This window comes from Hypanus sabinus, chromosome X1, assembly GCF_030144855.1.
Source record: "Hypanus sabinus isolate sHypSab1 chromosome X1, sHypSab1.hap1, whole genome shotgun sequence".
Lineage (NCBI taxonomy): Eukaryota > Metazoa > Chordata > Chondrichthyes > Myliobatiformes > Dasyatidae > Hypanus > Hypanus sabinus.
The window spans coordinates 23,517,924-23,540,622 of NC_082738.1; the positions used below are offsets into that span (position 1 = coordinate 23,517,924).

The window sequence follows — 22,699 nt, forward strand, 5'->3', positions numbered from 1 at the left end:
CATTGTCTTTCCCAGTCTGACAAAGTGTCACAAGATCTGAAACACTGATCCTTTCCCTCTCCACAGATACTGCCCATCTTACTTAGTTTCTCCAGCACTTTCCATTTTTGTAACTTACTGCTGTCTTAGTTACATACTAAGTTACTTAGTATAGAGGTTCCTAAAGATTGTCATAGCCGGGGGTGGGGGCCAGTGGGGATAAGCTCCCACTTCCTACTAAATGCTCCTGATGGCGCGCATCTCAAACAGCCTTTGACAACTAAGTCCCGTTTCCACTGAGAGGCAAAGGTGGGTTACGGTCACCTTAAACCCAGTCGGTTCAGGCAGATGGGACTCGTCAGCCGTGGCTGGCAGCTCATCTAAAAGAAGGAAAACTGATCTCAAACCTCCGCTGCCCTGCGGCCAGTTTAGTTCAACGCTGACTGGCCACTCCTGCAATGCCACTGATGCCAAACTGTATTGGTCTTTGCCATTGCTTTGGATTCATGGGCTGCATGGACAACAGCTTGCCCTCCATATCGTACTGCCCTGGCGTGTGTATCACGTAGACAGCCAGGACGCAACATTTATGGTCGACCCTGACCAACGGCGGCCTCACTGTAACATTTGTCACCTCCTTCTGGAACAGAAAGAGAAGACTTAAGCAGGACTCTTTTAAGTAGAATTGATCACATATACATAATAGGCAAAACATTCTTTAAATGCGCGTGCTTCTTGTTGTCGCGATTAACGCCATCAAGTCTGCTTTTTCAGTGTTTACTGTTATAGATTGAAACGCAAGGGGTGACAGATGAGGCAGAGGTCCTAAAAACTTCACTTGGAGTTACTGTTATTCTTTGCATAGTTAATTCCTAAGAGGTATTGCAACATGTCTTATTTGAGGCACAATCATCAAAATCCAAACATTAGGCAAAGATACATACATCACACTTGTTTTATCTTCTGGAGCTTCTGACACAAAATTTCATTGTATATTGAAGGAGTAGCTTTGTAAAAACTATTTTTTCTTGTTTAACGTGAACCTAGTAATTTACTAGTGTTAGAATAACAGATTTCATGGGTCCAATAAACACCGCAAAACTCAAAGAATTAGAGTTAAAGCTAATTGGGCTGCTGTGGAAGAAATAAAACAAGGGACAAATAGTGCAAATGCTTTTCTACCGCACACGCACCTAAAGTCACCATAAAAACCTCTGATGATACAGAAACACTCTCCCGAAATCTAAGCATCCCTACCGCCACACCTCCGAAACCAAGTGACCAAACCTCGATTCCTTCCTGAGTAGGTCTATGGTGCCTCACCTTGGCTGAGATATCGCCTTCGAGTAAACTGACGCAAAACATTAATTTCGCTAGTTCCTTGTTTCCCGTTATTTCAATTCTGATTCCACACTTTAGCAGTCTCACAATTTACCTTAGCTACCTTTCCACAGATCCATTGATTCGTTACCGCTCCCGAACTCGGAGCGGCGCTGTTGGCTGCCGATACCGCGCCAAGACTCGGAGCGGCGCTATTGGCCGCTGATACCGCTCCCGAAATCCGAGGTGGGGGGCCGTTGGCCGCCGATACCGCTCCCGGACTTGGAGTGGCGCTATTGGCCGTTTGTGGTCGTACTCTGAATGCCCGTGGAAGATGGCGGTGCGGAAGAAAGATGGAGGCCCAAACGTGAAGTACTTCGAGTCCTCGGACACGGTGTCGCAGTTCGACAACGTGCGGCTGTGGCTGGGGAAGAATTACAAAAAGGTGAGGGGGTGTGGGAGGGTAGAGCTCGGGTTCCGCGGTGAATAGCGCAATTATTACGAAGCGTTGGGCCTGGGGTGTTAAAATATGAAAAGCGCGACTTATTATTGTTATTAAAATGAGAAGGGTTGGAGATGGAGGCCGCGGGTCCCGCCTCGCCGCATCCAGCCACAATTAACGGTGAGGCATCATGTGCCCAGTTACGTATCCAGGGCCACGGGCCGTACTTAAGGCAGAGGCGAGGTCGGGTCACCTGGATCTGGAGGTGTGGCGTCGTCCTGGTATCGTGTGAGAAACAGGTGTGCCAGCCTGGCATGGGGAGGGGGGGAGGGAGGTACACAACTGGGTACGAACCCCTTCTCGCGCCTCCCCCCCCAAAAAAAAATAGTGCATCTTCCGTTTGATTTTGGGAGCCGGTGGGAAGGGAATGCTGCAAACAAAAACCTTTCAGATGCCGGAAATATGACACAAAACAAAAGATACTGGAAACATTAGGCAGGCCAGGCAGCATCTCTGGAGAGAGCAAGTGTCAGTGTTCCAGGTTGAAGATCCTTCATCAAAATGCTGCTGACTTTGTGGCCTTGGAGGTGATGCTTGGTCGTCTAATAGGGACGGGAGACCATGTGTCCAAGCACAGATGACCTTGCTAAATAAATGAATCAGGTTGTCTAGGATCAATATCGGAACATTGAGTAGTTAGTTGCAATCACCACCTCAAGTCAAATTGAGTTTATTGTCATGTGCACAAGTAGAGTGAGGTACATGTACAATGAAAAACATGCATGTGCTCAAGTATTGTGAGGTACAAATACAGTGGAAAAACTTAAAGCAGTATCACAGGCACATAGGTACAGACAACACACAATATAAATTATCCAAAACAGTGAAAAGAAAGGAAAAATATGCTGAACAAGATATTAGTGGAGAAACAAGAGAAGTCGGTAGTAGTGCAAGAGTCTATTGTGTCCCTTGCTGTACACTGTTGATGCTTAATTTTTACTTCAGAAGAATTGGCACCTCACTTGCATTGCCCTCCCACTGCCACGTACACTTAATTCAAGAATTAGCTGCTTACTTACAACAATCTGGTAATGCTCAATGTCTCCAAAGTTTAGAGCAGTCAGTTACGTAATCTTTCATCTTGTGGTACAGGTCCAGGATATTTTCCATATTGTGATTTAAATTACCTATTTATTGTGGTCAAAATAAGCTGTGATTGTCTTGAATTTAAATAGTAAAAGCAAATCACACCTTACCAGCAATTAAATTGACCGGATTCCTAGAATTTCCTAGAGCAATCAGTGGTTTGAGTCCCAAGGTGAAAATACATTGAGTCATTAATTTCAAGATAAATTAATAGTACTTTAACTTGTGTTGTGTCGCTACCAGTTGCACAAAAGTCCATCTTCACTTTATGTTGTGACCAGCTGCCCTTGGTAAACATTGCCAACATCAAGGTAAGGTTCTTCTTTCCAAGTTGCCATAGCCATCTCAGGGTAGCCAACAGTCTCCTTCATACTTGCTCCTGGGCTCTTACTGATGTAGCGTTAGGCCCAATTTAGTCTGGAAACTGGTGAGTTTCTTCAGAAGTACTGGTAAGTATTTACAGTTCATTGAAATTATTCCCTTAGAGCCTTGGTTCCAATTTTGAATAAGCCTCAGACATTTGGTTTCTGGTCTTTACTGCAAGTGTATCAACCATTTAAAATCTGAATTCTAGCCTTAGAAGCCCTCTCACTTTCATCAGTAAAGTACACTAAACCAAGAGATAAAACTTTTCAAGTTTTAGATAATGATTAAACATATCAAGGAAGAATGCTGAATATGTAGATAAAGTGGGAATGTTAGGATTTTGATCATTGTGAGAAGTAAGTGCAGGGGAGAGTGAAGGTATTTTTCTCTCCAATACTTCTGGTTGGTGTTCATATCAGCAAAGAAATATTTACATTTTGATCCTTGATTAATATAAGTTAGTATGTTTTTTAAGCTTGCCACAGAATAAAATTTTGTATCTAACTAAAATGTTAATAGTTAAGTAATCAATTAAAAACTAAACAAGCTATCAAGTAAGTAGAAAGCTTAGCTGATTTAATAGATGAAGGGAGATTTGATAGGGCTGACAGGGCAGGTGATCTGTTCCAATACTATAATGAGTAGTTGTTGGAAATGATTTTGATCACTGGCAAGCACACCTGCAGTGTCCATCCACATCATATAAAGCTTCTTCTAAGGATTGGTGGGCTGGATCTGAGTTGCAGTTCACCTCGTGAAAGGGTGAACTATCTAGACACTTTGATTCAGTAGTATGTCTCTCCCATTGACTTAAACATTGTGCAAAATTTTTCAAAATAGGTGAATTTGAGAAGTTGCGGTCTAAATTAACTGTCAGAACCAAGAAGCTGTTGAACTTGGGGATTGCTAACAGCCATATTCAAATTGACACGGAGTTGGTGAGTTTAATGTGTGACTCAAAGAGTGGTGTAGGAGGCAGTGACTTTGAGTGATGGGCATTAGCAATTGTACTGAGGATAGACATCTATTAGGTTATCAGTCTTAGCTGGAATCATACTGACAAAGCGAAACCAAATAGCATTACTTCCTACAAAGCGAAACCCAATAGCATGACTGGCAGTGATGCTTCACTACCAGATGAACTTAATGCCTCCGATGCACGCTTTGAAAGGGAGACACAACTACAGCTGTTAAGATCCCTGATGCACCTGATGACCCTGTGATCTCCATCTCAGAGGCCGATGTTAGACTGTCTTTAAAGAGAGTGAAATCCTTGCAAGGTTGAAGGTCCCGATGGAGTACCTGGTAGGGCTCTGAAAACCTGCGCCAACCAACTAGTGAGAGTATTCAAGGACATTTTCAACCTCTCACTGCTATGGGCAGAAGTTCCCACTTGCTTCAAAAAGGCAACAATTACACCAGTGTGTAAGAAGAATAATGTAAGCTGCCTTAATAACGATCGCTGGGTAGCACTCACATCGACAGTGATGAAATGCTTTGAGAGGTTGGTCATGACTAGACTGAACTCCTACCTCAGCAAGGACCTGGACCCATTGCAATTTGCCTATTGCCACAATAGGTCAATAGCAGATGCAATCTCAATGTCTCTCCACACTTCTTTAGACCACCTAGACAACACAAACACCTACGTCAGGATGCTGTTCGACTGTAGCTCAGCATTTAATACCATCATTCCCACAATCCTAATTGAGAAGTTGCAGACCCTGGGCGTCTGCAATTGGATCCTTGACTTCCTAACTGGAAGACCACAATCTGTTGGTGATAACATATCTTCCTCGCTGACAATCAACATTGGTGCACTTCGGGTGTGTGCTTAGCTCACTGCTCTACTTTCTCTATACCCATGACTGTGTGGCTAGGCATAGCTCAAATACCATCTGTAAATTTGCTGACGATACAACCATTGTTGGTAGAATCTCAGGTGGTGACAAGAGGGCATACAGGAATCAGATATGCCAACTAGTGGTGTGGTGCTGCAGCAACAACCTGGCACTCAACGTTATTAAGACGAAGGAGCTGATTGTGGACTTCAGGAAGGGTAAGACGAAGGAACATATACCAATCCTCATGGAGGGATCAGAAGTGGAGAAAGTGAGCAGCTTCAAGTTCCTGGGTGTCAAGATCTCTGAGGATCTGACCTGGAAGATAAGTGTACTTGCATAATGGCATAATTTGGTTTTGTTTGCCATTCTTTGATGACACATTGTTCATCCTTTGAATTTGAAGACAGCCATGACACAGTTCAGGCAGGGTTTTTGACCTGTTGTATTTTTCATGTTACTTTTACTGTGTATTCTTTGCTCAGGCTATGGCATAAGTATGGATGAGGTTTTGTCAACTGTAACAGTCATGAGCAAGATCTTCCCTGGCTGCAGACCTTGAAATTGTTTCTTTCAATCTCCCAGAGAGAACCTTTCCTCCATCTATAGACCTTTGGCACTTATTCATCTGGCAACACATTGGTTTATGGGGAGCTGTGGTTTTGGATCTCACATTTATGAAGGAAAGGTCTGCCAGAACGCCATTGCAATAAGCAAGTTGAGAATAGTAGTCAAGATTCACCCATACTCAATTCTGCTTGGTTCTTCCTTTGTTTATTTCTCAGTCTTAATTTCATTTGTTAACTTCTAGGGTACAAAAGATGGTCATTCAGCTTCTGGAAGAGCAAACACATCAGTCCTATTTCCCATCTTATTTTCTCTGTGCCATCAATTGTCCTTTGATCCATTTTGCCATAAATCTAAACTAAGGCTAATTGATAGTGCCTAAACATTTTCAGCCATGGGAGGAAATCAGGGGAAGCCCATGGAGTCACAGAGAGAATGTGCAAACTCCACACAGACCACAAAAGAAGTCAAGATCAAACCCAGGGTTCCTGGAGCTGTAAGGCAACTGTTCTATCAGCTTGCTACCATACCACACTAAGGCAGACTTAGCATACTATGCTTTTTGTGCTCTGCTCAATTAAGATTTTTTTTCTGTTTCCACATTCTCCACCCTAATAATAAATTTTGAATAAAATCAATCCTAACCCACAATTTGATCTTCCAATTTCACTATTATTGGAATTCCAGATTACTATAAATTAAGTCAAAGCTTTTTGTATATGTTAGCCAGACATGTTTTAGTAGAGAAGCCATTAAGAATTGTTTTTTGAAGTGTGCAAATTTGTTTTCAAAGAACAAAATTTGATGTTTATAATAAAAGTATTGTCACGTACCCTGTGACCGGGTTAAAGAACCAGCGGAAATGGAAAACACTTTGGAGTCCGGTATTGCTATAAACTAATAATGCTTATTAGTAAACTACACAATACAATGCTATAAATGCAAATATATCAAACAGGTTAGCAATGATATAGAGATATATTTATATATATGGAAATAGGAACAAAACTAGGCTCTTTCAAACCTAGGGGGTAAATGAATACAGTCTTACGATATGATGAAGAAAGTTCAGTTCAGTTCGAGGTAGTTAGTTGAGTAACATTGGAGAGAGAGAGAGGTGATGCTGTCGATATTCCCGTTGTCTTCCAAAATCCTGTTGCAGTCACCGACTATGACCATAGCATGTACGACCGTTCTTCAGTGGTGGAATTATCACCCAGGCAAGGGTGGACACACAAATAATTCCCCACCGGTTGCACCTTTTCACACTGTGAGCCACTGATCGATTTCCCTGAATTGATCCTCCAAAACCCCACCTTCACGTGGGTGCACAAAGCTCGTTCAGTGTCCGACACTGTGTGTGTCTCGTGGTATGTCTGCCCGTGGCCCAGTGGATCTGCTTTTTATCTCCATGTGCTGGGCACCAGCTGTCCATCAACCTGCTCTGCCCACTGCTTTCTGCAGAAACTCTACAAGCAGGCAAGTGACCTCGGAGAAAGGTAAACAATCAGCAGAGGAACCATAACATCATTCTTTCGAGCACCCTCTCCCTCTCCCCCTCCGCCCCCGTCTCCCTCTCCCTCAATAGCAGCACAGTTCATAGGGTCTCTTCTGGACCCCTTTTCCAAACTAGGGTGCCCCCTAACAGTATTTATAAAAGCAAGCACCATAAAAGCCATTTACCTTCCATCATAGAGCTTTACTCTTCAGAATAACAGGTGAGAATAGTATCATATCTGATATCTTTATATTTTCCAAGTAGGAACAGTTCTTGAAGTATGAATAGTTATGATAGCAGCAATTTATTGTTGAGCCACATAAACTGTTTCTGTAATTTGTCTGATGGTGGACATTTATTTTCTTTTACAGTACATCCAAGCAGAGCCACCAACCAACAAGTCTCTCTCAAGTCTGGTTGTTCAGTTGCTGCAGTTCCAGGAAGAGGTGTTTGGGAAACACGTAAGCAATGCACCTCTTACCAAATTGCCAGTAAGTAAATCAGGTATACATTCATGCAGCTTTAACATAGAGGCACAAATAAACAACTCAGCCCTCCTCACTCTTCCATTTAGCTAATCTCTATCTCTTTCATCTACTATTGAAATCTGTCAACCAACCCCTCCTTACTTAACAAAAGTATTTTAGTCTCAGTTATGTTTTCATTGGACCTCTTCCAAGAAGCAAGTCTTTCTTGAAGAAGTGTGTTCAAGATTTTTACTACTCCTTGCTGAAAGGAGTGTCTCCTGACATTTTTTCTGAACGGTCTGTCTGTAATTTTAAGATTATGCCTCATCATTCCATACTCCCCTAACCAGTGGAATTAACTTCTTTCTCTTATCAAATGCCACAATAGTTTTAAACACTTCATTTCAATAACTCCTTAACCCTCTTTTTAAAAAACATGGAATCTGTCTTCCAACTTCAAGTAGGTGAGACTCATTTAATTGAAAATATTTGCAATGAGCAAGGTCTCTGGAATTGTACATTACCTTATGATGAAATTTAATTCTGCAACATGTTTATCCAGTGTTGGAGTTCATCTCAAATGAGCTCGATCTATGGAGCTTTGTTTATTGGTACTCTTGTATCAGAACTAGGGACTCTTAATTTTATTAAGGGTCTATCTGTTTAATTTTATTAATAAGCACTGACAATTCTGCTCCATCTGTTTGCTAATAAAATACTTCGGTGCTATGTTTTTCTACAAGGAATAAGGGAAGGCCATAATTCTTCCAGAAGGAGAAAATAGAAAAGAATGAAACTTCTTGTCTGAAATGAACAAGGGATATAATGTACATGCATCTTGGAACACTGGTTGTCCACTCCTGTCTCCCTCCTACTGAAATTTCTTTCTAAATTATCTTTTCTAGCTGAATGAAATATATCCAGATGCAAACTTTTCTAACCTTAATGCAAAATAGCTTTTAATTTTCTGTGTTGCGAGTATTCAGTTCAGAGTAACTAGATCCTCCATAGTTGCAAAAGGGAAAAAAACATAGCCTTTAAAGCTGTGTACAGTGTTCTCATCAATCCCAACTCCATTTTGTCAGAGCAAAGATTAGCAAGCATTGGGTCTGGAGCTATGCTTGAATAGTAGTCAAACTAATAGGATTACTTTAGAGGTGGAGAACATCTCATGCTGTCATTGCCTCCAAACTCAGACCTTTTGACAGCCTCCACTTGCTTCAACATTCTTCTCTTGTACCAGTATATACTTCCTGCAAACTCTAGAAAACATTACAAAATGTGTACCTCATTGTAACCTCGCTGATACATAATTATGTTTTTTAGGTTTACTCGTAACTTTAGATGTATTCTGGTTTAATTCAGTGCCTGAATGAAATAACTACTACTGTTTTCCAGATGAAATGCTTTCTCGACTTCAAGGCAGGTGGAGCTTTGTGCCATATTCTTGCTGCTGCTTACAAATTCAAGAGTGACCAAGGATGGTAGGTTGATTTTCCTTTCCAGAAGTAGTGTCGTTCACAGAAGGTATTTGCTCTCGGCACCTTTGTTAAGTTGAGTTGTACTCTCTGCAGGTCAGAGCATTGAGGTTGAGACATCATTCAAAATTCAAAGTAAAATTTATTATCAGAGTACGTGCATGTCACCACATACAACTCTTGAGATTCTTTTTCCTGTGGGCATACTCAATAAATCTATAAAGTAGTAACTGTAACAGGATCAATGAAAGAGCAAGAGCAAAGAAGTAAGTTTTACAAGTGGTCTTATGGAATGTTTCCCCAAATATTGCCCATAACTTGGGGGAAAGTGTTACATTGATAGAAAACATTTCTCACTGGCTGTAACTTTTGCTGAGTGGCATTTTGAGTTTATCTTCCACATAAAAGTAAACAATTATCTATGGTACTTCTGCCTCCATTGTCATATAAATCAAAACTTTTAGGCTCTAGAATTGTATCGAAATAAAATCAGACAGCTAATTGTGCTGGAACACCTTTCTCAATGCCATTATCTGATCTATAGGCTCTGTTTCAAGATCACTTGTATGAATCTGGTCATGTTTGTGTGAGGTATATCATTCATATTTTGCTTTTATTTTTGTGATGTCTGTCTCAACAAAAGAAAATCAGGACAGGAGCAAAGAGGCAATAATAGACTAAACAACCCTATCATGTGAAATCTTTGAGCTGCTAGTAAATATTTAATGATAATGAACATTTAAACAATCAATGGGAGTAGGATGGGAGATATTTAATAGAAACCTGAGCAATTTTTTTAAAAGGGTGTGTTCAGTACATGGATCAAGCTGCCAGAGGAAGTGGTTAAGGCAGGTGCAATGAAGTTTTAAAAGGCAGTTAGTCAACTACATGGATAGGAAAGGTTTAGAAGGATATGGGCCAAACACTGACAAATGGGTCTAGCTTGGATGGGCATTTGCTTGGCATGGACCAATTGGGCCAAAGGGTCCACTCCCATGCTGTATGACTCTGCAACTGGACTCAGCGTGAGGCCAATGTACTTGCAAATGTGTTCAACTAAAAGTGCTAAGTCAGTAATCCACTTCAGCTCCTTCCTGAGATCCCTACTATTACAGAAACAAGTCTTCAGCCAATTTGATTCACTCCACATGATTTCAAGAAATGGCTGAGAGCACATCTTAACCGTGGTACTGAAAATCTAGCCACACTTCTGGCCAGGCTGCTTCAGTAGCAATAATGTCTACCCAACAATGTTGAAAATTGGCCAGATATGTCCAAAAAAATCAGGACAAATCCAATCTAATTACCACCCTGTTGGTCTACTCTCATTGGTCATTAGCAGAACTCGGATAAGGCAGCATTAATGGAAAGAGAAACAGAATTAAGGCGTCAGGTAAAAGACCCTACATGAGAACTGGGAAAGTGAGAAAATACATGAGTTTTAATTTGTAGGGATTGCACGGAAAAAGAGGGTTAATATTGCATGGCTTTTGCAGCCTTGGCGGGCTTTCACTAGCTGTAAAGAACTTAGAGAAGTACTTTCGAAGGGTACTCACTGTTGTTTAGAAAAAGTGGCTGCCATTTTGAGCACAGTAATCTGTCAGTGTTGTAATCAAATGATCTATTTCATAGATGTGAATGCCGAGTTAAGTATTAAGTAGATGCAGGAGGTTTTTTTTTACAAAATGGTGCCAAGTGATCTTTTGTATTGCTCGGTTTAATGTCTCACCATGGCAATTGCACTCCAATATTACATTAAAAGATTAACCGAGGTTTCTGGGTTCGTCCATTTGGAATGTAACTTGAATCCTGACCTTTCTGATTCAGAGGTAAAACTGCTGCCAACTGAGTCAAAACTCACTCAATCAATATAACAATAGCAAATTATCAGATTTTCATCACATTGCATTTCAAGGGAGCATGTTGTGTGCAATTTGGCTGTTTATTTCTATATAGAGTGACAACACTTCACAAGAATTTCAATGGCTGTGACACATTTTGAGACAACCTGAGGCCACAAAGATTAAATAAGCAATCGCAACTTTTTCTGCATAATATTTCCTGTCCCTGTAATTGATTAAAAGGAATTAGTAGAATAAGTTGTTTTTATCTAAAATTTTGTAAGGCTTGCTTCGTACGGTACTTCTAAATGTACCTCTTTTCGATACTCTGCGGGCTACGTTGGTGTTTTTTTTTAGCTGTTTGCCCCTTTCTGAAATTTTATTTTCCAGTCCTTTGGAGCATTCCTTTTCCCATCACAAGTGACTAAATAACTTGGTTGTTAAATTTAAAAATTCTATTATCCTGTAGATGGTCACATCAGGTAGCTAGCTCTCTGTTGTGGTGCATTGGATTCAGTTGCATCATCCAGCTGACAGTATGACTCGGTCAAACTTTTCTATTTTATTTTAGGCGACGCTTTGATTTTCAGAACCCCTCCCGCATGGATCGTAATGTTGAAATGTTTATGACTATCGAAAAGACACTGGTTCAGGTAAAATGATAATTATGTGAAAGACATCTTCTGTATTAAATGAGCTACACATACTTATTGTTTGTATTTTACAAGAAGAGAGAATGCATTTTGCTAATGTGATCAAAAAACATTCTATCCACTTGCTAGGTTTCAGTCCACAGCCTTGTATGTTACAGCATGTTAAGTGTATAATCAAATAAAGAGGGTGTCTTCCTCCCCAGTCTTGCATCAATTCCTCATTATCCACTGACTAGTTATTCGCAGATCCACTTATGTGAGATCTGCCACGTTCTTTTGGATGTGCTTATATATACTGTGTTCCTCCAGAACCCTTTGAAGTCCAGTGAATTCTATTTGTCATAAGATGGATTGATTGCATTTGATTTCTTATACTGGCAACTAATGAGATAGCAATAGATGGTATACATTCAGAGCCAGGGTTAATTACTATACTTATTCTTCAGAAATGTGTAAAATTACATATACTGTACATGACTTCCCATGCAGTAGGTAAGGTTAAGTAGTGGCTATGTTGATATGTGACTATTATTGCACCTGGAACTAGAGTTCCGAACTGTGTGACTGAGTTGGTGTTGGCAATGCTGTAAGTGAAGAATGTGTGAAGATTTGTGCCAAGGTCTGTAGTGTAGGTAACTCTGTTGACATCCCTGCTGTTTACATCTTTGTAGGAAGCCACCAGTAGCCAAGAATGATGAAAAGTGTGTCTGTAGGCTAAATCCAGATAAAGTTATATTACCTATGACAGGTAGACCCTGCATGCCATTACAACTGATGTCATTGCCAGTGGCCTTAATATATCCACATTTTTTTGATATCCACTGGAAGTTTGGGCCTGTATCTTGTGGATAACAAGGGCTTGATATTTAGGCAATGAGTTCCAAAACTTTCTCCCTTTTCAGAATTTTTTTCCTCAGCCCCCCCCCCCCCTTTAATGTTTCTACCATTTATCTTAAGTAAGTTTATGCTGCCTTGTTATTGACCTGTCTGCTGAGAGAAATAGATCCCATCTATCTATACTTATAATTTTATGCCCACTCTTTATTATCTTTTCTCTTTTGCAGAACCACTGCTTGTCTCGGCCTAACATTTATCTAAATTCAGACATTGAGCCTAAGTTGCTGAGTAAACTGAAAGACATTATTAAGAGACACCAGGTAAGATTGTATTTTGTTGAAGTTGTGAGAATTAGCCTGTTTGTGTTCAGGCCTGTACATGCCTCCCAGTCTCCAGTCACCTGCAACTCATTTCTAACTTCATCACCTGCAACCTATTTAAACCCAGCTCTCATCCACATTCTTTGTTGATTTGTACAAGCTAGCCAGTCTCAACCAGTTGCTTCTATCCTTCAGTGACCTTGTTGTCTTGTCATGTTAAGTATCTGTTCTCTCTTGTAACCCTCCTGCAGTTTACTATTAAAGTTATTGCTCACTGCTAAATCGTCTCCGCTGCTCTGCGTTTGCGTCAAGCCTCCTCTACACTTCTTGAGAGTTTAGAATATTTCAGCATGTCTTAAAGCTGTATTTGCAGCAAAACACTAGTTCTCTTACTGTCTACTGTAATATAAGCATGCAAGAATTAATTCTCCTTAGAAATGGGCACATGCATTCATAATTTTGCACCATTAAGTTTTTTTAATATCACCTTGGCTTAATCTAGTTACAATGTTCCCTAATAGTTTTCGCTCCTTTTGGCTTTTTTTTTGGTCCTGATTTGTAACTTGGGTCCATCTCATACTGCATTCTACTTTGTTGGAGATGTTTTATTCCAATAAAGGGAACAGTCCCAGTGATATCAAAATGTTTACTCAATTCCTGTTTAAGTAAAATGCCTTATTATTACAACTCTGTTCGTCATAAACTGCTGTTATCTCACATCCCTGGTTGCTTCTGCATTATTGAGTGGTCCACAAAAGACTGCCAAAATAATTACAGATATTTTATCATTTCTCACTCTAAACATAATTAGGCTTTATTGGTACTCATGATATCTGAGAAAGAAAGTTAATAAAAGACTTGCCTTCCAATAAAATTGGGATGGAGTTTTTAAAAAATGATTCTCAGAATGTGGGTGACACACGTTCAGAGACGAACTGCAGTTTCACTATGGTAGCAGTGGTAAACCTTCTTTGAAGCATTATAGCCCTTCTAGTGATGGTGCTTTATAGTAGTGTCAAGACAGGAATTCTGGAATGTGATGTAAAGGAGCAATATATGGGTATCTTATGTGTAAATTTACTTCCTTGGAGGAAGCTGGTGGAGGAGAGTAGCTTCCATTCTGTTGCTGGCAATAATGATATCAGAATCAGGAACACACTGTAAAAATTTAGAAATCTCTATATCCTATTATTTCTCGTGGGTGATCCTGTCTGATTCTTTTTCGTATGATGGTAGCCCATGTTTTCGATCAGCGCATCCCCCTCAATAGAAAAATGCACTGGTTGGAATCCTGGCTACAAACCTTTCATTCTGCCATTTCATTGTGCCTTTATTGAAATAGCTGTATTCTAATTCCTTGATCAGGTATAACTGGTTATATTTCACTGAGAGAGATTTTGTTCTCGTATTTCATGATTTTCCTTTTCTTTTTCAATCTTTTTATTGAGTTTCATATATAAAAAAAACATAACGTAATAATGAATAGGTTATAAGTGCAATTGACTTGAAATTACATTAATAATAAGATAACAATATCCTATTAAAATATCAACAAAATAAAAGTACATTAATCAATCAAGCCTATAATAATTATATATGAAAAAAAAATAAAAATAATCATCAAAAGAAAAAAAAAATTAAAAAATACAAGAAAAAATATATATTGAGAAAAAAAACCACTAAACTAAACTAATATGGGCAATAATAACAGTTTATATGTATATGATAGTGTCAAAAACTCTGGAAATCCATACCTGAACAAGAATAAACAGAGAGAAGGTCTGGGAAAGGCCAAATTAATTCATATGAAAATGTCGAATGAACAGTCCCCAAGTTTCTTCAAATTTAATTGATAAGTCAAAAATAGTGCTTCTAATTTTTTCCAAGCTCAGATAAGAAATAGTTTGAGAGAACCACTGAAACGTGGTAGGAGGATTTACTTCTTTCCAATTTTGTAATATAGACCTTCTGGCCATTAATGTTACGAAAGCAATCATTCGTCTAATTGAAGGGGAAAACTGATTACCATTCTCATTTGGTATACCAAAAATTGCAGTAATAAAATGAGGTTGTAAATCGATATTCGAAATTGAGGAAATGGTAGCAAATATGTCCTTCCAATAGTTATGCAAAGTGGGACATGACCAAAACATGTGGGTCAATGAAGCCACATCTGAATGACATCTGTCACATTGAGGGTTAATATGAGAATAGAATCGAGCAAGCTTATCTTTAGACATATGAGCTCTATGTACAATTTTAAATTGTATTAAAGCATGTTTAGCACATATAGAAGAAGAATTAACCATTTGTAAAAATTTTTCCCATTTTTCTGTTGATATATTATATTGAAGTTCTTTTTCCCATTCTTGTTTAATTCTATCTGATATTTCTGGTTGTATCTTCATAATCATATTATAAATAAAAGCCACTAGTCCCTTCTGACAAGGATTTAAGGTAAAAATCAAATCTGAGAAATCCATTGAAGTTGAATTGGGGAAAGATGGTAGAACTTTATGTAAAAAATTTCTGATTTGTAAATATCTAAAAAAATTAGATTTAGGTAACTTAAATTTGTTGGAAAGTTGGTCGAAAGACATCAAACTACCTTCAAAAAAAAATCACGAAAACATTTTATACCTTTCCTTTTCTATATGCTAAAAGCTTGATCTGTCAAAGAAGGTTTGAAAAAAAAATTAAGTAAAATAGGGCTATCAGGAACAAAGTTTTTCAGAGTAAAAAACTTACGAAATTGAAACCAAATTCGTAATGTATGTTTGACAACAGGATTGGATATCTGTTTATTGAATTTAACTAAATCAGCAGGAAGAGAAGAACCAAGAACGGAGAATAGGGAATATCCCTGTGCCTCATTGCATTCTAAATTTACCCACTGTGGGCACAATGGTGAATCCAAATCTAATTTCCAATATATTAGGTTACGAATATTATTCGCCCAATAGTAAAATCTAAAGTTAGGTAAAGCTAAACCACCATCTTTTTTAGATTTTTGTAATTGCCTTTTACTTAACCTGGGGTTTTTATTTTGCCACACAAATGAGGAAATTTTTGAATCAATGTTATCAAAAAAAGATTTAGGAATAAAAATTGGTAAAGCTTGAAATAAATATAAAAATTTCGGTAAAATCATCATTTTAATAGCATTAATCCGACCAGCTAATGATAAGGATGGGGAGACCATCTTGTAGTAAGTTGTTGAATTTGATGGAGCATAGGTAAAAAGTTCAGTCTAAATAAATCTTTATATTTCTTGGTAATTTTTATACCTAAATAGATAAAGTTATCAGTAACAACTTTAAATGGTATCCTATCATTCAATAAAGTTTGCGCGTTTAAAGGGAATAAATCACTCTTATCTATAACCAGAAAAACTACCAAATTGAGCCAACAAGGATAAAATAGCGGGAATAGACCTGTCAGGATCAGAAATATATAACAACAAGTCATCAGCATAAAGTGATAACTTGTATAACTTCTCATTACGGGTAATACCAAAAATATTAGGAGATTCACGAATAGCAATGGCTAAAGGTTCTAATGCAATATTAAATAATAAAGGACTTAAGGGACAACCTTGTCTCGTACCACGAGATAATTGAAAAAAAGAGGATCTGTAATTATTTGTAAGAACAGAAGCAACAGGTTTATAATATATTAGTTTGATACATTAGGACTAAAATTAAAATATCTCAATGCATTAAATAAGTATGTCCATTCAACTCTATCAAAAGCTTTTTCAGCATCTAATGAAATAACACATTCTGGGATTATGGGTGATGAAGTATAAATTATATTAATCAATTTTCTAACATTAAAAAAGGAATACCGATTCCTAATAAAACCAGTTTGGCCTCCTGAAATAATCTGTGACAGTACCTTTTCTAACCTAATGGCTAAAATTTTTGTAAGAATCTTAGAGTCTACATTTAATAGTGATATAGGGCGATAAGATGCACATAGGGGGGTGGAGTTTCAAGATGGCGACGTAAACATCTGCCTTTTAGGCGCTCTTCATTTTTTCAACTATAATCACCCTTTAATCAAATCTTTTCATATGAGTTGCTACTTCTGATTAACTTTTTTTTTCCTAAAACAATATTTGATCTAATCTTGTCAAACTTAAAATGGCTACAAGCAAGAAATCGTCCTTTACCCATCGACATAATTTCTAATCTTCTGGATGCTAAACTTGCGGGTTTGGAAGGCAGGTTAGAAGGTAAATTGGATAGTAAACTGGCAAGTTTGGAAAATAAGCTTACCACGAAAATATCTGAATTTGAAGCAGTTGCTAGATCGCTTGATACTAAGCTTCAATCGCAGGCATCAGATATTCAGCGGCATAAAGATAAGATCACGACTCTTGAAAAATCAATTTGTGAAAAAGCACGTACAATCGAAGCGCTGGAGAAGAAGGTAGAGTTGACTGTTAAAACTATAGATCAGTATAAGTTTAAAATTACTGATCTCGAAAACCGAACTCGCAGACAGAATTTGCGTATCATCGGATTTCCCAAAAAAGCTGAGTCCGGTGATTTAACTGAATTTTTCTCTAAATTATTGTGGGAAATTTTCGGTGATGAAGGTTTGCATACTAAACCTGTTATCGACCACGCTCACAGAGTTGCGAGATTTTCGGCTGTGACTGGTAAACCACGAGCGGTGATTGTTCGCCTTCATTATCCTCGGGAGAAAGAGCTTTTAATTCGATTAGCTCGTAAAAAAGGTATGATTTCTCACAATAGCAACACATTTCGAATTGTTGAAGATTATTCATTCGAAGTAATGAGAGCGAGAATCGCTTTTAAACCAGTGATGGCAGAGATTCATTCGATTGGACTTAAACAAGCTTTAATATATCCAGCGAATCTTAGAATTACGTTGAACGACAACAGTCAGCAATTTTTTAACACTCTGGAAAAAGTGAAGAAATTTGTTGAAGAATATCGATCTTCTAGTGCAACTTGAGCTATGTGTTATGTTGAAGATTTTTCGGAGAGAGGATGCCATTTCATTTTAAGTTTTAACCTATGAAGCTGGGTTATAACTTATCCTGATCTACGGGTCTGGTTTCTTTTTTTTTTACTGTCATCATTGTTTATAGATGCTCTTTTAATTTTTATAATATCTTTTTTTTACTCTTTTTTTCTGTTTCGGATATACACGTTTATATTTTGTAATAATGATTTACTTTTTTTTCAAGATTTCGTTTCTTCTTCCCATAAGACTTTGCTTTTTGTAAGCATTTATTTGTTTGCCTGTACTTAGAAATGGGACGAATGTTTTGGATTTTTTGGACTTTTTTTTTATATATTGTAGTGTCTATTAAATCTTTTTTTTAATCCTATTTTGATAACTTTTTTTTATTAAACTTTTTTAATAGATTGCCGAACTTACATCTATATTTTGTAATATGGCTTTTTCAAAATGTTGTTTCTTCTTCCCATAAGACTTTGCTTTTTGTAAGCATTTATTTGTTTGCCTGTACTTAGAAATGGGACGAATGTTTTGGATTTTTTTGGTCTTTTTTTTTATATATTGTAGTGTCTATTAAATCTTTTTTTTAATCCTATTTTGATAACTTTTTTTTATTAAACTTTTTTAATAGATTGCCGAACTTACATCTATATTTTGTAATATGGCTTTTTCAAAATGTTGTTTCTTCTTCCCATAAGTCTTTGCTTTTGAAACGTCATCTTTTTTGTATTTGAACATGGAATTTTTTTTAAAGGTATATTACACTTTCAAATTTTAATGTTTATACTTTTTTTTTATTAATGATTGTTTTATTATATTATTTTTTTCATTCTGACTGATATATATTTTTTCTTTGCAACCCTATTTTTAAATCTGGGTGTTATATAGTTTTTTTTTAATCTTTTTATGGAGCTGCCATCTTGAAATGGGGGTAATGTTAGTGTTAGATTATGCGCCTGCCGCTTGGCTTTCTTTCGAGGGGTGGGGGGAGGGGTAGGGATCTTTTTTCACGCTTTTGCTTTTTATTTTTTTGCTTTTAGTTTATGGGCCGTCTTTAAATTATTAATACTGTTGAGGTGTCATGTTCTCCGGTTGCTCCTGAATCAATTTTCCTTCTTCCTGAATTATGGGTTATGTGTCTTTTTAACCTTTTATGATACACACAACTAATATTGGCATGACGGATAAATCTATTAACTTTATCTCTTGGAATACTAATGGTTTAAATCATCCGATTAAACGTAAAAAAATATTTAAAGTATTCCATAGATTGAATGCTAATATTATTTTTGCACAGGAGACCCATATTAGGAGGGAGGATAATCAATGTTTTTTTAGGTTCTGGAGGGTCAACAATTTCACTCAAATTGTACCGCCAAAATTAGAGGTGTGTCTATTTTTATAGACCCCTCAATTTCGTTTACACATCATGAAATTACTTCTGATCCACAGGGCAGATTTTTGTTGATAACTGGTTCACTTTTTAATCGAAAAGTGGTTCTAGTTAATATTTATGCTCCAAACTTTGACTGCCCTGAATTTTTTAAACGTTTATTTACTTCCCTTCCTAATCTAAACGAATATATGTTGATAATGGGTGGAGATTTCAATTGTTGTTTGAATCCTTTGATGGATAGATCTAAACCTATCCGAATTCTTCCGAATAGATCAGCCTTACTTATTAATTCTTTTATGGTTGATTCGGGAATTACTGAAATATGGCGGTTTTTGAACCCTAAAGATAAAGAATTTTCATTTTTTTTCACATGTATATCACAGTTATTCTAGAATTGATTATTTCCTTATTGATCATCGTTTATTAATGGATGTTACTGATTGTAAATATGATTCTATTACTATTTCGGATCATGCACCTTTGAAGTTATCTATCAAGATTTCGGACTTTTCCAATAATACTAGATCTTGGAGACTTAACGCTACTTTGCTTCAAGACCCAGAATTTATCACCTACATAAAACAGCAAATTGACTTGTTTTTCTCAACAAATTATACTGAAGAGATTGACAGAGGAATACTTTGGGACTCTTTTAAGGCTTTTGTCCGTGGACAAATTATCTCATATTCCGTTGGTAAAAGAAAACAAAGATATTTAGATATTGCTTTATTAGTGGATAAAATTAAGGAAATTGATAAGATTTATTCCGTGACTCCTACCAAAGAACTTTATAAGAAGAGAGTTGAGCTTCAAATGGAACATAGCTTATTATTATCTTCTTCAATTGAAAATCAATTAATTAGGACCAGGGCTCAATTCTATATTCATAGTGATCGAACTGGTAAACTGTTAGCTAATCAATTAAAAGCTATTTCGACTAAGCGACAAATTATTAAAATTCGTAAACAAGACGGTAATCTAACTACTGATCATAAAGAAATCAATAACACTTTTCAAGATTTTTATAAATCTTTATATCAATCAGAATTTGATGCTGACCTGTCCATGATGGATAATTTTTTTAACAATTTGAATATTCCTAAACTGACAGATGAAGATCGCAGCTTGTTCGATGCTCCTATCTCTATGGCCGAAATAGGAGAGGCTATCTCATCAATGAATTCAGGGAAAGCTCCTGGCCCTGATGGTTATATTGTAGAATTTTTTAAAACTTTTTCTTCTTTGCTTTCCCCTTGGTTATGTGAAATCTTTAATGATGCATTTGCTAAGAAGAGATTACCTCAATCTTTCTATGAAGCTACTATCTCTCTAATTCTTAAAAAAGATAAAGATCCTACTTTATGTGCATCTTATCGCCCTATATCATTATTAAATGTAGATTCTAAGATTCTTACAAAAATTTTAGCCATTAGGTTAGAAAAGGTATTATCACAGATTATTTCAGAAGACCAAACTGGTTTCATTAGGAATCGCTATTCCTTTTTTAATGTTGGAAAATTGATTAATATAATTTATACTTCATCACCCACAACCCCAGAATGTGTTATTTCATTAGATGCTGAAAAAGCTTTTGATAGAGTTGAATGGACATACTTATTTAATGCATTGAGAAATTTTAATTTTAGTCCTAATTTTATATCATGGATTAAATTAATATATTTTAAACCTGTTGCTTCTGTTCTTACAAATAATTATAGATCCTCTTTTTTTCAATTATCTCGTGGTACGAGACAAGGTTGTCTCAAGTCCTTTATTATTTAATATCGCATTAGAACCTTTAGCCATTGCTATTCGTGAATCTCCTAATATTTTTGGTATTACCCGTAATGAGAAATTATACAAGTTATCACTTTATGCTGATGACTTGCTGTTATATATTTCTGATCCTGACAGGTCTATTCCCGCTATTTTATCCTTGTTGGCTCAATTTGGTAGTTTTTCTGGTTATAAATTTAAACTTGGATAAGAGCGAATTATTCCCCTTAAACGCGCAAACTTTATTGAATGACAGGATACCATTTAAAGTTGTTACTGATAACTTTATCTATTTAGGTGTAAAAAATACCAAGAAATATAAAGATTTATTTAGATTGAATTTTTTACCTATGCTTCATCTAATTCAACAACTTACTACAAGATGGTCTCCCTTATCCTTATCATTAGTTGATCGGATTAATGCTATTAAAATGATGATTTTACCGAAATTTTTATATTTATTTCAAGCCTTACCAATTTTTATTCCTAAATCTTTTTTTGACAGCATTGATTCAAAAATTTCCTCATTTGTGTGGCAAAATAAAAACCCCAGGTTAAGTAAAAGGCAATTACAAAAATCTAAAAAAGATGGTGGTTTAGCTTTACCTAACTTTAGATTTTACTATTGGGCGAATAATATTCGTAACCTAATGTATTGGAAATTAGATTTGGATTCACCATTGTGCCCACAGTGGGTAAATTTGGAATGCGATGAGGTAAAGGGATATTCTCTATTCTCCGTTCTTGGTTCTTTTCTTCCTGTTGATTCAGTTAAATTCAATAAACAGATATCTAATCCTGTTGTCAAACATACATTACGAATTTGGTTTCAATTTCGTAAGTTTTTTACTCTGAAAAACTTTGTTCTTGATAGCCCTATTTTACTTAATTTTTTTTTCAAACCTTCCTTGACAGATCAAGCTTTTAGCATATGGAAAAGGAAAAGTGTAAAATGTTTTCGTGATCTTTTTTTTGAAGGTACTTTGATGTCTTTCGACCAATTTTCCAACAAATTTAAATTACCTAAATCTAATTTTTTCAGATATCTACAAATCAGAAATTTTTTACATAAAGTTCTACCATCTTTTCCCAATTCAACTTCAATGGATTTCTCAGATTTGATTTTTACCTTAAATCCTTGTCAGAAGGGATTAGTAGCTTTTATTTATAATATGATTATGAAGATACAACCAGAAATATCAGATAGAATTAAACAAGAATGGGAAAAAGAACTTCGATATAATATATCAACAGATAAATGGGAAAAAATTTTACAAATGGTTAATTCCTCTTCTATATGTGCTAAACGTGCTTTAATACAATTTAAAATTGTACATAGAGCTCATATGTCTAAAGATAAGCTTGCTCGATTCTATTCTCATATTAACCCTCAATGTGACAGATGTCATTCAGAAGTGGCTTCATTGACCCATATGTTTTGATCATGTCCCACTTCACATAACTATTGGAAGGACATATTTGCTACCATTTCCTCAATTTGGAATATCGATTTACAACCTCATTTTATTACTGCAATTTTTGGTATACCAAATGTGGATGGTAATCAGTTTTCCCCTTCAATCAGACGAATGATTGCTTTTGTAACATTAGTGGCCAGAAGGTCTATATTACAAAACTGGAAAGAAGTAAATCCTCCTACCACGTTTCAGTGGCTTTCTCAAACTATTTCTTATCTGAGCTTGGAAAAAATTAGAAGCACTATTTTTGACTCATCAATTAAATTTAAAGAAACTTGGGGACCGTTCATTCGACATTT

At 36.7% G+C, this 22,699-nt stretch overlaps 2 protein-coding genes across 6 annotated transcripts in view; one reads left to right on the forward strand and one right to left on the reverse strand.

Annotated features, from left to right (window-relative positions):
- The window catches only part of LOC132384692 (calcitonin gene-related peptide type 1 receptor-like), a 100,484-nt gene extending 97,332 nt beyond the window's left edge, over positions 1-3,152 (reverse strand). Inside the window, exon 1 of one of the 2 annotated variants that reach the window (XM_059956064.1) lies at positions 2,998-3,152. The gene's annotated coding sequence lies outside the window, so the exon portion shown is untranslated. Of the gene's footprint in view, positions 1-1,414; positions 1,538-2,997 lie in introns of those variants that run through there. The other variant, XM_059956062.1, reaches the window with a different exon arrangement.
- The window catches only part of LOC132384691 (SWI/SNF complex subunit SMARCC2-like), a 124,780-nt gene continuing 103,564 nt past the window's right edge, over positions 1,484-22,699 (forward strand). For all 4 annotated transcript variants that reach the window (XM_059956056.1, XM_059956059.1, XM_059956057.1 and 1 more), the window contains exons 1-5: positions 1,484-1,744; positions 7,531-7,650; positions 9,025-9,110; positions 11,517-11,598; positions 12,663-12,755. In XM_059956056.1, the coding sequence (XP_059812039.1) occupies positions 1,634-1,744; positions 7,531-7,650; positions 9,025-9,110; positions 11,517-11,598; positions 12,663-12,755 (492 nt within the window). In that variant the 5' untranslated portion in view covers positions 1,484-1,633. The remainder of the gene's footprint in view (positions 1,745-7,530; positions 7,651-9,024; positions 9,111-11,516; positions 11,599-12,662; positions 12,756-22,699) is intronic.